Source organism: Scophthalmus maximus, chromosome 11, assembly GCF_022379125.1.
Source record: "Scophthalmus maximus strain ysfricsl-2021 chromosome 11, ASM2237912v1, whole genome shotgun sequence".
NCBI lineage: Eukaryota > Metazoa > Chordata > Actinopteri > Pleuronectiformes > Scophthalmidae > Scophthalmus > Scophthalmus maximus.
This window is the reverse complement of record NC_061525.1, coordinates 5,974,488-5,990,000: the sequence shown is the minus strand read 5'-3', so window position 1 is coordinate 5,990,000 and position 15,513 is coordinate 5,974,488. Positions and strand designations below refer to the sequence as shown.

Below are 15,513 nucleotides of genomic sequence, written 5' to 3'. Positions count from 1 at the left end.
TGGTTTAAAGCATCTCACTTTGCTTGCACATTTCTATTTTTTAAGAACTAGCTCTCTTTTCATGCAGCAAGTTGAAATTCTACCAAGTGTGAGACACGTCTTAAGTTTCGCACAGTGGCATTGCCGAGAGTATTGGCCGGATTATGAAAAGGGAATGGAGTGGGATCAAAAGCAAAAAAGAGGAGGGGTTGGAGCAATGGAGGGAGCTGAGAGTAGATGTGTGGTTGTGTGTGTGTGTGTGTGTGATAGAGCACCAGACTGAAAAGGAGAGAGAGAGAGAGAGAGAGAGAGAGAAGAGGAGCTCTTGTAAAAGTGTCAGTGGTGATTTGCAGTGGCGTCCTTGCAACATTCCCTCTACCTGACTGGATGTTTTATGAGCGTTGCAGAATCAGAAAAAGGAGGCGAGCTCATAATACAGCTGACAGAAGTCTTTTTATGGTGGATGGGCAGAGGTGAAGGGGGGTTGGGAGGGGTGAGGTGGGGTGGTGGCGGGTGTAATAAAGCTGAGTGCATCTCTCCTGGAATGAAGCTGCAGTGATTCGGAGTGGGCAGGAGAGCGAGGGAGGCGAGGCGATGGCTGGTGCCACAAATGCTAATGTGTGAGTGAGCGTGTGTGTGCACTGCGCAGTATACATGTGTAGATGTTTGTGGGTGTGCATTGGGGGAGGAGGAGGAGCGGTCCGCCCCGAGCCGTTGCTGACGTCAGTGTGTTGAACGATCGCTCAGCTTGTTCCGTGTGAAAGGTACCAGCCCTCCATAAGGGAGTGGGGGATGAGGAGGGGAGCAGAGGGGGTTTGCACGCCGGAGCAGTTTCAACACTCGGAGACCGGAATACAGCCCTCGGCAGCGCTCCAGCCCAAAGACACCCAATTATTCCACTTTATCCATTTATCTGCTGTGCGTGTGTGTGTGGTGAGGCGCGAAACAACAAGTTACTGAATTGATCTCGAGCCTGTGAAGCACCCTGCCATGCAGAATGAATACTTAATGACGACATATTATGCGGTTTGTTCAAATGACAATTTCTCATTGCAGCCGGGAGTGAAAAGCCCCTTAACACGCAACTCAGTGACAGTTTTCATCCCTTCTCACTTGTCAGCTCACACGGGAGCATTTCCTCACCTCTCAGCGGTGTGCTAATGTTAGATATTGTCACTTTGGGATTCATGAAGTTTGTGAGATGAATCCGCCCCACGTTGGGACTTTCGCGTGGGCTGCATGTCCAACCGTTAGGGGTGCAACGATCCTAAAAACTGAGACCGAAAAACCGAAAACAAACCAACAACCGAAGCCTCTGCCACCACTGCAGACGCAGCCTATTAAGCTCTAAATTACTATAGTAATGTCACAAAAAATGTTTTCCTTTCTAAATTATCCTGTGCAGCAGCGTAGCTTGAAGCAGTGTGGTTTTCGTGTGTGTGTGTATGTTTGTACAAAGTAACTCGACAACGCATGCACAAACATTCACCAAACTTGGTTCATTGACAGCATGTAAATATGGACTGATGACAGATGCACAAAAATGAGGCCAAATCATCGCCCCCTTGTGGCTGACTGCGGTACATGTAGTCATAGTCATTTTAGGTAGTTCTGTTCTGTTATTTGATGCTATTTTTAAAAAAAATGGGATGAGTCAGCATGATTGACAGCAGAGACTGACTCGCGATTGGTCGAGTGCGTGTATCGACCGGAGCTCGATTCTGTGGCTCCACCCAATGATCACTATTGCGCAGACTCTGCCTCCAAATGACATCAAAAGCACAATATGGTGGCACTTGTATCCGTTTGGCTTAATTTTTAGACAAGTGGAGGCGCGTTGTCCCATTTTTATATACAGCGTATGGGTGGGATCATTACAACAAAGTCTGTTCATATTTAGGAGTTTACGTACGCCAACGTCAACTGTACTACAAAGCCACATACGACCACAAAAATATCGTTGCCCCCGACAGCATGTTCAGTCGTCACTGCGTCGTCCTGGTCCTTGAATCATTTCAAATCCTGGACATTTGTGAGAAATCACATTTACTCCAGTATTTTAAGAACAAGATACTTAATGGTAAATCTGAAGGGCTAACATTGGCTCCAGGGCCCTGGGCACATGCCCACTTTGCCAATGCACTAATCCGGGATGTGTCCCTGAGCTTGGGTTAGGGGTTTGGGTCAGGCATGTAGGGTATGTGTTCACAAAGAAAAAATAAGACTCCAAGGCCAAACTGGAGCCCTGGTTACACACAACCCTATAAGACGAGACGCTGTGAGTTAACATTAAGCTTAAGTCTAAACATTTCATGTGACCTCTTTTCTTTTTCTTCCAACAGACTCCATCGTCCTCATGTGAGACGTGGAGAGGCAGCCGCCCAACTGCTTCTCTGTCCTGAATGAAACCCTCTTAAGGTGGATGAAACGCATTAAAATTACATGTCCCAAAGGAGCGCTGCCATTGCAGGCGGCAGCCCACGACCATAAATCAAGGACTTCATTGATTTCTTCATTATTGCTTCACAGAGCAACAACAGAGGAACAGGCATGTTTGCCGGTCCGCTGACCTGCGGGTGTGCACCATAGGATTCTATTTCTGGAGTCTCATTGCTTTTACAGATTAACTGCCCTCAAATATGGCCCCAATCCGTTCACTGCGCTACTAGTTTGACTGCTGCTGGAGGTTGTGCATATTCCAGCTTCAAAACACCCCACTGGGCATCAGTCCAGTCATCTGAAGGCCCCGTTGCCTTTGGTCTCTTTTTGAAAGCAGTGTCAGTGCACTTTTTTTTTTCAGACTCATGAAAGGGAACAAACAAAAAGAATTACATGCCGTGACAACTTGAAGGTCTTTTTTTTGTTATTCTCAAACAGTCGTGTCTAAACTCACGTCATTGCTTGTTTTCACCCGGAACTGTTGAAGGGAAATACTGACATCCAAAGCTTTCATTCTAATACTGGGACACTTAGATTAAGACTTCGTATTTAATAGCAAGAGACATTTTCCATGAGCTCCTGAGGGCAATCCCACTGAAATCCCACTGCCCAGTGTTTTCATTAGCCCGTCTCGGGCTAATCAGGGTCCTCCATCATCAGAATTGACATTTCCATATTGTATGAGATAGAGAGTACCCCGACATTAGCATATTCATGAAAACTAACGCACTCAATCATGTGCAATGGAAGACGGGACAAATCCTGAGCCACCGAGTCCTGAAACAAATATCTTATGACATGTGAGGAAAAGAGAATCTTTAATCCCCCAGCACAAACTTCAGCACCACGTCTCATAGCACACAGGAGCAGGCCATCGGCACATGAAGGCTATTTCACTCTAAAGTAAACCTGGCGCGTGTTGTAGGCCTCTGGACCAAGGCCTATGATAAGACAAAAATTAAAGAAATAGGATTAAAGATGGATTATCGGGGAAACAGTAAAACCAGCGAAGCAGCTGCCTTTGCATAAGCCCATCGGACACTCTTCAGGGAGACACGGCGCAGACCGATTTGTAGATTACATTTCGCTGTTGATGTGGTGGCCCCTTGCGTGGCCGGCATTGAAAGAGAGGGATGGAGAATCTGGATGAGCTGGAGCACCCTCTTCTGGGAGAAAACCCCAATAACAGCCGGGCATCGGGGCCGGGGCCGGGGCCTGGGACTGGACAAGCCCCGGCTGGGCTGTTCCATAGCATCCTGGTTAAGTGCGAGGAGGACAGGGCCTACCCCCCCTTGGCATGGAGGGGCTATTGCGGACATCCTCCCGAGCTACAGCAGCAGCAGCTGCTGGACCCTTGCTCCTTACCTCGCACACTGGAGTCCTTTTACCCACCGGCCCCCATGTGGGGCCACACGGACTCCCTGCTCAGCAAAGACTACCTGGAGACGACCTTCGTGGATATTCGGCCCGGCTCCACACTGGAGAGGAAGCTGTTGGCCGAGGCGCAGGACCTCCACAGCGTGTCCTACAGCATGGATGATGAGGATGACCTGCTTCCCGACTCTGACGTAAGACCTCCCTGTTGAGAGAGTTTATTTTTTATTTCTGTGTTGTTGAATAAATGTTATAAAAATCAAAAAAGCATTCCTTTTATACCAAACAATGACAGTTATAGGAAAGCAGTGCGAGCAATTTTCTTTTTCTTGCAGATACTAAATTAGAAAGACCATTGACACATACTGTCTGTATGTCTCAAACGATTACTATAATATCCTAGAGTACAAGGGGATATCGTCAAATGTTCTACCAGCAGTCCAAACCCAAAGATATAGAACAGAGAATAGCAGCAAAACCTTACACTACATCAGGTAAATCAGAGAGAGGTTGGCATTGACCGAAATAGACAATGAACTATTTGATTAATTGTTTCATCTCTGCACATGAACAATTATTATTTCTTTTCAAGTAACCTCGGCAACATCCTCTCCGCTGCTCGGACGAGTTTCACATTTGAGGGCAGAGAAACTCATATTCTCAGAGCAGACTCTGAGAACGAAGGAGGAACTCAAAATAGACATAAGAGCGGTGCATTTCAGGGCAGGCAGAAATTGAATGCTCACTGTCAAAATAAGCCAGATTACATAAAGCTCCTCTCCAGCTCCGGCGCAGGTAATGACACTACAGTCGTGGCGGAGGCTGCCAGTTCTATTTCACAGATCACCGAGCAAAGCTCACACCGGAGTGAAATGTAAATTAGCTTTAAAACCGTTACACTGGTCATGTGATGTTGTGGTGATGTGGCGGTAAATGTCACAAGTAAGTAGCTGCCGGTTGTTTAAATCAACATGAAATGTCTCCCAGCGGTCAGACTAAAGTTTCAATTACAACCCGCAGAGTGCTACTCCGATTAAAAACACGATCAAGTGGACAAACAGGAGAATTACACGCCGCAGTTCAGGTTGTGAGTTTGGCTCCACAAGGACAAAAGAGCAGCACAAGAAAGTTGCTTCTTTTTTCGAGCTCAGTCTGAATGCGTGTGGTAGTGCAGTGATGCAAAGGCGCTGGCCTGTGGGCATAACAGCTTGCAGTGACCCCAAAGACGCACAACACAACATCTCCTGCTCCGACTGTGTTTCGCTTCAAATGCTCAGTTGAAGGAAATCGGAGTGGCCCACGAAAAAATCGGTCACAGTGGAAATGGTTATGTGGTGCCAGAGCAGAGGAGATGACCGTAGGAGCATCCCATTCTGTCTGGCTGGCTGTGTGTTTGGCTCAACATGCGTTTTCCCTGCCTCTTGTCGCCATGGGAACTGCTTTATGCTCCGGGCAAATCTATCCTGATGTATGAGGTAATTCCAGAGAGGACGGATCAATTCGAACCTCGCAGATATTTGATGCTGACTCTTCTTTCTTCGTTTTTCGAGACCAACAGAACATGCTGGTGCAGTGAGCGACTCACTGACGTCAACACAACACTGCGAACTCATGGTTAACACACATCTGTGCTGGTGTATGCAGCTCAAACGTTACAGGAGCATCGCTGGCTGCGCAATTATTTCACGCACAAAATACTACATGCAGACTAATAGGACGGGGTCAGGGGGAGACAGAAAGTCAGACTGAATATGCAACTGTTTCAGACAATCTGTGAGTCATGAATCACCTGCGGTCAACAGAGCCAGTGCACATCCACACTAACCCCATTCAGTCACTTTATCTTACAGGCATGAGCAAAGTTTTCCAGTTATTTTCCAAGAGGACATGAGCATACTGTAATACACAAAACTGTTTCTTATTGTTAGTGAGTGTGTTTACATGTTTAAATTCTGCATATAATGAGTGCTCTGGATAATCGACAGATTTTGCTGGATACTTTGGTCCAAAGAAATAGTCCCTATGAAAACGGTTCACTGCGGATTTTTTTCCAGAGTGATTTCTATAGAAAGAGATGTTGCCGTTTTACTGTCATTATTATTTGCAGTGAAATGAAATTTGAATAATCTCTTTTGCATCAGTGTGGGGGCGGAAATCGCAAAGACGAACATTTAATAAAAGTGGGAAAACACCAGCAAGAGAACAGATGTGTAAACAGATGCCATCAGAGGTGTTTCTGATGTCATTCTGATGACCAGACCCTCGAACCTGAACGCAACCTAAGTGCGCTCTGTTTGAATCCCAGGACTCATCCATTGAGGACTTCAGTGATACAGACAGCGAGAGCAACTTCCCTCTAATGATCCCTCAGGACTACCTGGGTCTGGCCTTTTTCTCCATGCTCTGCTGCTTCTGGCCCCTGGGCATCGCTGCCTTCTACCTTTCACAGAAGGTATACACACACACACACACAAACACTCTCAGGCCTGATCTGATATAACCCGGCAGTGAATTGCACAGCGGACGGGGACGTCCTGTCCTCTGCAGTGTGTGTAGACAAACAACAGGCCCAGTGTCTCATATCACTGTAGCAGCCTCTTGTGCCATAATTCAGAAGCTTAATTGATGTGCTTAATTAATATTCACTCTATATTTATGATTGAATAAATGTATCTATATCAGTGTCGTGACCCCAAAAAACACAATGTTCGCACTCCTCCCATCGCAGGCATCCTGTACCTAGAGACGGGAAACAAGGATTGTTCTTCCTTTGTCTGGGCTGCTAATGTTAACAGGCTAAACACTTCAAACAATATTTCCTTTCTCAAAAAAAAAGACAGCATATTTTAGTAAGTCAATGAGGAACAGGTACCAACAAAAAAAATCTGGACTTACATGCCTGCTCACCTAAAAGACAAGTTGGAGCAGCAGATTTTTTTTTGTCCTCAGCAATTGATTTAGTGCAGCCCCTTATTGATGGCTTGAGCATACTGATCTAAAATGATCAGAATATGCCAGAAACACACATTGAATTAGGGTTGCATTATATATATTATATATATATATATATATATATATATATATGATACAAAGGATATCAAATAAATATAAGTACAATACTTTCAAACAAACTTACTGGTGGCCGGTGGCAGATTTGGTGCAAATATGGAGCGGGTGTAAATGGAAAGGGGAACAAACCATCTCATCAGTCACTATTATCACTGACAGTGTGAAAGAGCTCCTGACACCTCTATCCACAGTCGCCAGAGGGCCATAGTTTATATAGGCATCATTCCAGCATTCCTGCAGGAAGAAAAAAAACATCCCATTAACGCAAAAGCTACAAAGCTTACTGGCAGCGAGCTGCAAAGGCATTTTGATCAGATCAATAGCCTTCGTTAAGGTTTAATTAGAGTCATAACAAGAAGCCCCGAGGTGATAGATTTCCAATTTTGTTGAGTGCTTACTAAAACAGGGGTCAGAGTCAAAGACAAGGACAAAGAGGGGGAGAGGAAGGAAGGATGGAAGGAGAACGTGGTGAAGGAGCCACAAACGTTGGGTGTGATTCAGGGACGGAATGTATCATGGGTTGAGTGTGATCGGAATGAGTGGAAGGGGAAAGTGTAGCCCACGGAGGACACTGACAAATGCTGACAAATGCCGCGCTCTCCTCTCCCCCCCCCCCCCCCCGACTCTAATCATTATCTCCCCCTCCTCTCTCCTCCGTTCCTCAGACCAACAAGGCGTCGGCTCAGGGGGATCTCCAGGGGGCCAACGCGGCGTCGCGCCAGGCTCTGTGGCTCTCGGTGCTCTCCATTGTGTTTGGAATCATAACGTACATCTGTGCCATCGCTGCGTTGATCTCCTACCTGTCGGGAAAACCACCGTAACAGCGGCTCTTGCGCGAGGATACGCCTTTTCACGCGCCCCATGAATAGCAACACAAGTCAACATATCACCTGTAAAATAATCAGTCTCTGTCCGTCAACCCTGTCTGCAGTCATGTTTCATCCACACTGCCGGAAAAGCAAAGAAGGGACTGTAAAAACGCACGTGGAGAGCTTGTGTGTAGATCATAATCATGTCTTATTGGATTAGGACATAATTCAGCTCAGTGGACATTCCTTGCATGTGAAGAAAAATCCCTGAACATTCAGTATCACTCCATGTAGAAGAATCCGTCTGTAACTGTGATTTATTTTGACACCCAAGGTCTTAAGTCACCTGTCCTTTAAGTCTGTGCTATAGTCGTCATCACGTGTTAAGCATTACTGACGTACAAAAAAAAAAAAGAGAGAGAAAAGAAGTGAGAGTTTTTTGCAGATGTTGATAAAAAAAAAACTATAGATATCATAGTCCTGAAAGCAATGGATTCATAATGAGAGGGAGGAAATAGGGGACACGTGGCCTCGGCTGCCCGGGAAGAGCTAAGTGGAGAGCAGCGTACAGCGCCGATGGAGTCTGCAGATTTATGAGGTCAGAGCAAGGACGTGGCAGTGGCTAAAATCCTGACGGACCTTGCTGTTGAAGGGCCTGAGCCAGCCCGGGATGAAAACTGGTGGCGGTTTAAGAGCCCCAGAGCTTTATTTTAAAAACATATGACAGGCCAGAAGCAAAACATAGAAACATAGGATTTCTTTCTACGCTTCTGAAACACTGCACATCATTTGACCCATCCCGATTTCACATTCAGCGTCCTTCACCGTGAACCAGCAGACACGACCGATTCTGCTCTGTTTAGGCCAAGTTGGATGAAGTCTCTTTATGTGGATATACACATAGATCTACATGGAAAAACACATATAGTGCCATTATATAAGAAAACAAATACAAATGAAATCCAAGGTTGTGGCAGTATCTCAACACTAGCTTAAGATGCTGCCTCATACTGTACAGAGCACCACATGTAGATCGCGAAGAGATAGTCAAGGAGAAGTGCCAAAAATATGGAAGAAACTCTGAGGATGATCCTTTTGTGAGCTATTCCATTAATAGTCGCTACAGGGCTGCAACTCCCTAAATATGGATTCTGCTATTTTCTCCCCTTTAAAGAGAACAAACACTCCTGTCCCTGAAATCCTCCAAGAAACTTGCATCTTGCAATAGGACAAACCTAAAAAATGAAGTGAAGCTGAAACTTGTGTAAACAAACACAGTAACGCTTTGTTCAGACGGAAAAAAAAAAAAACCTTGCAAAGAGTATGACAAGACAGGTGGCGCTCAGCGACGTGATGCATGAGTCAGTCAAATGTCCGTTTGAACAGATACCTGCATGGCGACTGTGTCGGTTTGCCACGCGCAGGCCTGCTCCAAGCTTCGATCACTCCCTCCATTTGGTCCCGGGTCAGTCAGAGCAGCTTTGATAAAAGAAAAGAAAAAAAAAACAACTCTAGCCATATTGGTTTGAGCTTAAATGTGCCATAAAAAAGCTCGAAATAAATATTTTAAAAAGTGGCTGTACGGTATATTGACATTTTCTATGTAGATGTTTAGTTTTTATAGTCCACAGCTGAACTAGAAACGATTAAAATCACTACGTTTTCTGCAAACCGTGTTGTTATCATGACTGAGCAGACAGATTATCATCACCACAAGTGATATGTGTGGACACACCTGTGATACCTCAGTGTCTAACCTTCGTCTGCCATCACTGTTGATGTGGCGCGACACACAGCCCCGTACACTTCTGACAATCCTTACACGTCCTCCGTCTCCTCTGGACTCCGTCGATGAGAAGAAGAAAAAAAACAACATCCTTTGTCGTTACAGCCGAGTTAACACGTGAGAGATTTATGTGGGAGCATTTGGTGTGGACGAGCCTCGACTGATCACGCAGCCATTAAACAGGGTCTAGTCCGATTTGTCTCACTTTGTCACCTGAACAGATAAACAACTGGACACAAATAAGTGGACAACTCACGTGTCGATGAAGGTCAAAGGTTGTGACAAGAGATATTCAGTTCCTTCCCGGCTCACACTCTTGTGTTACATGTAAATATTAAATTGGAAGATAACAACCCCCCAATGAATCCCAATAAATGCACTTGTTTGACATTCATCTTTCCTCTTTTTATTTTGTGCTCTTGACATTTCAGTCTGGTCTCCTTTCACATGTCCTCATGTAACCCCCCCTCGTGAAATCACTCATTTCGCCCACAGCACAGCCAACCGAAGTGAAGCCAAAGCAGCCCAAAGTGGTCACTGAATACTTTATTAAAATGTCAGTATTTGTATGCATTTTTTTAAAGACTTAAAAAAAAAAGGAAGCTGCTTTTTCATCATAGGGTTTTGGAGTATCGTCGCTGGACAGAGTCCCTGTAGAACTGGAAAATCTTCTCCGACGCCGTCTGACTGACTGCTATACACTGCTGCAGCTGCAGAGGGAGAAGCAAAACGAGCGTTAAAGAACGAGCATATTAAAGGTCTGCTGTTATTAAAGACGGAGACAGAAACATATCTCATCAGAACTGAAGGAAATCACAGACAGACCAATACAATATCTGAGGAAAGAAAGAAATGATCGATTTACGTACCTCATTGACTGAAAACGATCCTTTGGTTGATGACATCAGTACATTGCGTTGTGTGCTGTCAATAGCGAAGGTCATCAAAGCTCGACTTTCCTGGTGAAAGAACAAAGGGGCAGATTCACTGAGGACTTTGACAGTGTTGACTGTACTGAAAGGAAAGTAAAATGAATCTGTGACAAGTTCTTATGTTAAGTTATTTGCCTTGTGTGACTATTAAATTTGAGATCAACTTCTTCTAATCCCAAAGTGTATTTTTGACATTTCAAAAAACCCAGGTGTTATGACTCTAGGGAATTTTAGTAGGGATCGCCCTCCTCCCCTTAATGTGTGTGACTGTATGAGTGTTGAAATAGGTGGGGCCCCGTGATTGGTTTATTTGAAGAGATTGCTGCCGATGGATTGGACCGATGGAAGACTTAAAACTCCAGATGACATCAACCTCAACCCCCTCATCCCAACAAAGGAACCGGACTATCAGTCTCTGCTTTATGACAAGTCTGAATATTTTCTTTTTGTGTTCCCCCTCCCCCCAACAAACAGCTGTACAGGGTTTTTTCTTTTCCTTAGCCTCAGATTTACCTTTTCCTGAGCTGCAGTGGGATCTGTGATGATTTGACCGTCTGCGTCAATGGCACAGGTCACTCCACAGAACAGGCAACTCATGGGCAGGCCTGCATCCATGAGAGCCATACAGGCTGCATTCAAAAAGCAGGACAAGAGCTGGGGAACAGTTAAGGAAGAACCCAAGATTCACCAAGAAACACCGCCAGGAGACCATTTCAATTCTCTACACGCACACTGGAAATGAGCTTCACTGAAGGATACTGAACCGTCATCGTGCAACACCTGCAGAATGAGAGTGAGGGAGGAGCGGGGGTGAAGCGACAAGAGCAGAGATGCCTCACAGGTTTCTCGCACACACTGCTCCTGTGATCGCTCCCTTACACCTAGGAAATGGATAAATGTTGGGATACGACACACTTGGAGCAAAACAGAAAAACTACTGGCTGACTCATTCCACCTTGTGGTGTGTTGAGGTATGACAGCATATGAACAGGACAAATGAGAGAAGGCTGTCAAATGAACAGTTACAAGTCTTCTTATACCCCAAAGTTAACTTTGCTTTAAATGAATCCATAGAGGCTTGTGGAAACATTGATTTACAAGCTACATACATTTTTTTTCATGTATACACACTGCATTGTAACTACAGTAGCCTGCATATACTGTACAAAGTATCAGAATTGAATATGACATTTTTTATGTTTGCACCATTACATCAAATTATATTACTGCATGTATTGTGCATGACTTTAAAGAATACATTACCACAAATACTAAAAGATCTAGATTTGCCCACACTGCTTTACAGAAACATTCAGTAGCTACATTAGACTCACAACAAATGAAAACAGCTGCATAATAAATAATATTTTCCCCCTTGAGAAAACAACTTACTTGGCAGTCCCACTTTGGGCTGTATCAACACCTCCAACGTTGCCCGGTCATAGATCTCTTTGCTCACTTTGACCTCAGCCGGTCCATACACTCCAGCGTACACACTTGTGTCTCCTTCGGACAAGATCAGATGAGGATATTATTATTCAACAGAAAACACATTACTGAGTCGGAGGGGGAGGATTAGGATTTGCCTTGAGAACAATTTATGAACATCAGAAAACAAATACAAAATCAAAACAATAAGATGTTAACAAGGGAAAAAAGTGTCCACCGCAGATGTATATTATAAGTAGAGAATGTTGACAAAAGTAAAGGAATATATATATATATATATATATATATATATATATATATATATATATTAACACGAGGTGAATATATATATATATATATATATTCACCTCGTGTTACACATTACATTGTTTTCATTTTCAATAATATCTACTTCGTTGTTACAATAGTTAAATGTTTCCTCTGTATAAGCTGAAAACTTCCTTGTGAGGTGTGAATCCTTACTTGAATTAAGAGCTGCAATAGTTAATCGATTAGTAATCGCCTACTAAATTAATCGGGAAATATTTTGCTACTCGGTTAATCTGTAAGAAGTAGTTTTAATGGGGGAAAAAGGCAAAAGTCTCTCATTTCAGCCTCTTGAATGTGAATATTTTCTGGTAATTATTATTTAATCCATAATGATAAACAATAGTTGGTTGCAGCCCTACTTGAATTGCAGGCGTGCAGCACCGAGGTTGTCACTGTGCGTGTCTTCAGTGATACATTCGGTTGAAAAAAAACAAAAGTAGTTTTCTTTCCTAATTTTAAAATTTCAGATTTTCCGGACTGTTAATGGAATAGTGGTTGTGGCGTTTGAACCTCAGCCCTGGTTTGAGGTGCAGAGATCAGTAAGAAGCGAGCCACCTGGAAAAATCCAGAGTTAACCTGAAGTTACCTCGATTATCACAGTCTACCTCGTGTAACTGTACTCGACTGTTTACATTCTTTCAGTTTGCACATGCATAACTTGCACTGTTTACATTTGCACCTTTTATTATTATAATTGCTGCTTTCTTTTTTACATGTTGCCTTTTAGAATTGTTTTATTTTGTACATTTGTAGTATATATTGTAGATTACATAGAATTGTTTTATTTTGTATATTTGTAGTTTTAATTTTGTATATTTGTAGTTTATATTGTACATTTGACATTGTCTGGCAATTCTGTGGACAGCCAAGGAGGAATTTAATTGTACAGGGAAACATGTTTCTTTACTGTGCATATGACAATAAACTTGAATTGAATTGAATCAATCACAGATCATTAATAACACAAGTTTTCGGTAAGATCGTAAGTGTGTTTCAAGCAGTGCTGAGGTTTTTCTACAACGGTCTACGGAAGCGGTAACAAGTAGACAGAGTGCGACGCCTAGATTTCTCTAGCAGCTGACTCCAACACATAGTTCCGCGTGTCCTTACCATGGATGAAGGACGCTGATCCGTCAGGACGCGACAGGAGGTTCTGCTCACAGCCGAACTCTCTCAGGGAAACGCGTGAAGAGTCGCACGCCTCCATCACTCCGCCACCATGGAAAAGTGGTTCGTCGCGGGGGGATGACGTCATCTGTTTACCCCTCATGGGCCCTCACTGATGACATCAGAAGGAAACTGCTTTTTCATTCACTTACAAAGTTATTATAATACAATAAAGAAAATAAAATTAAAATTAAGTTTGACTATTTAGAATAACAACACAAGTTTAAATGTGCAAAATGTAAAAAAAACAAACAACATACATAATATGGCTATAAAGAAAAATTCACTTTTATTCATCAGGCAACCATTGTCATTGTCAACCATTTAGCGGGCAAGATGTCTCTTAAGCCTTTTTTCTTTTATACATACAAAGTTAACGAATGTCCAATATAAAACAAGTTCTAGTTTGAAGGAAACTGAAAAAAGGATCAACTTTATTGTTGTCAGACCAACACCTGATGTGTCTCCCAGATTAATAAGATATGAGTCCAAAAGTTACTTGAACGAGAACAGATGTATAATAAATGAGAAAAGAACCTTATGATATCCCACATTCCATATCCATATCATATAATATGGAGATTTGAGACCAAAAGTAACTTGAATGAGAAGCTGCAGGTTTGAATTACTGAGGAGAGGCGCTTCTCTCTTTTACAGAGGGAACACAAAGAGGAAACATGAGGTCTAAAATTAAAATTTATTTTCTGCATGGCTCTTGTAACATCCGGAGTTGTATTAAATGTAGCGCCACTAGGGGGCGCCTCCTTTTGTTTGCTGTGTCGCGCTGGACACGAAGAAGAGCGGACGCTCCTGCGCTCTCCGCCACGAGTGCCGACTCTTTTATTTTGTTCTGTGTTGGTGTATGAATTTAGCCTGTGTTCTTGTATGTGTGCTTGTATAGTTGTGGGAGATAGTGCCGCGACGACCTGGCACGGTATGGTCAACGTTTAGTATGATAAAAGTACCGTGCTGAAAGCCCACATGTTGCCTGTCGAGTCCCGTAGCTAACAGGAGCTACCGCTACCATCGCCGGCCAGAACCTTCACCTACACCGTCCCATGATACAATCTGTGTGGAGTTTAACATGAACTTCTTCACCTTTATCAGGGACAATCTGTCAGATACGACTTCTAGCTGAAGCCTTTATAAGAGGCAGAAAGGGTTAAACCGCTGTGGCATCAATTACAAACGCACACCTGTTTCACAATGAATTATTCAGGTGAGCGACACCGGAAACTCCTTCCTGTCTTTAATTTCCACACACTTCACTTGCCTCTGTGTGATCCAAGATGCGTTCACAACCGACTCGGGTGCTATAGGAAAAAAAAAAAAAGTACTTTGTACAGTTATGTACATTAACGTCTCTCTCTGCCTCCAATGGTCACGATGCGGAGCTGGTGGAGAGGCTGTTGCTATAGTGACAGGGAGATAGAGAGGGAGACGTTTCGTCAAGGTAACGACAACAACATGTATTATAACCGGAATAGAGACATTTTCTTTTCAAAATAAAACGTACAGAGTAGCCGGCTTTCGCAAGAGGGAAAAACAAAACCTTTGTTCAAAATCACATTGCCACAGCGAGTCACACATCGTTCGGGGTCTTGGGAAGACCCTTTGTCTACATAATCTATTGACAAGAATCAGAAAGTAAAGATACATGTGTTAAATTCGGCCCCATTTTAGCTCGTTGCATGTTCAATCTGTTTTTCATCCTCTTTTGATTTTTATTTATTTATTGTTTGACAAGTGTGACTTGACCCCTTCTTAGGGGGGGGGGGGGGGGGGGGGGGGTGGCCCGGGTGTGTAGAATTAAGATTGAGGACAAAAACGAAAATGTATGTGTTGGTTGTGTTATTTATGTCTTTGAAAAAATAAACCTAATATACCCCAAAATGCAAAATCGACAATTTTATGATTGACCCCAAATTACACCAGTCAATCAAACATTAATCGTATACGTGAATGGGTGAATTAAGCTCCCACCCACACTAAACATCACCCACTCATCAAAAGGAATCCGTGTTCAGGCAGTAAAACTCTTATTTTGAAAGTAAAAAAGAGGAAGTGAAGTTTATTTTGTAGCCTGTTTCTTGACGCTGGCAGCGAAGCAGGAGCGGGAGAGAGGGAAGCGAGACAGGTAAAGGTGTGTGCGCGTGTTTGTCTGTTGATGAATGTGGGGGAGGAAGGAAGGGGTGACGGC

At 43.6% G+C, this 15,513-nt stretch overlaps 2 protein-coding genes across 2 annotated transcripts in view; one reads left to right on the top strand and one right to left on the bottom strand.

Moving 5' to 3' along the window:
* Positions 1 to 9,850, top strand: part of tmem91 (transmembrane protein 91) — a 12,780-nt gene extending 2,930 nt beyond the window's left edge. Inside the window, exons 2-4 of the mRNA XM_035622697.2 lie at positions 2,322 to 3,986; positions 6,098 to 6,244; positions 7,527 to 9,850. Coding sequence (XP_035478590.2) covers positions 3,552 to 3,986; positions 6,098 to 6,244; positions 7,527 to 7,682 — 738 coding nt within the window. The 5' untranslated portion in view covers positions 2,322 to 3,551 and the 3' untranslated portion in view covers positions 7,683 to 9,850. The remainder of the gene's footprint in view (positions 1 to 2,321; positions 3,987 to 6,097; positions 6,245 to 7,526) is intronic.
* Positions 9,851 to 9,987: 137 nt separating this feature from the next.
* On the bottom strand, positions 9,988 to 13,430 carry exosc5 (exosome component 5). The gene is made up of 6 exons (XM_035622698.2): positions 13,257 to 13,430; positions 11,781 to 11,894; positions 11,148 to 11,269; positions 10,902 to 11,042; positions 10,326 to 10,415; positions 9,988 to 10,166 (listed from the first exon to the last, which is right to left on the bottom strand). Exons 1-6 carry the CDS (start codon positions 13,414 to 13,416, stop codon positions 10,071 to 10,073), a joined length of 723 nt encoding a protein of 240 aa, XP_035478591.1. The 5' UTR covers positions 13,417 to 13,430; the 3' UTR covers positions 9,988 to 10,070.
* Between the last annotated feature and the right edge of the window lie 2,083 nt (positions 13,431 to 15,513).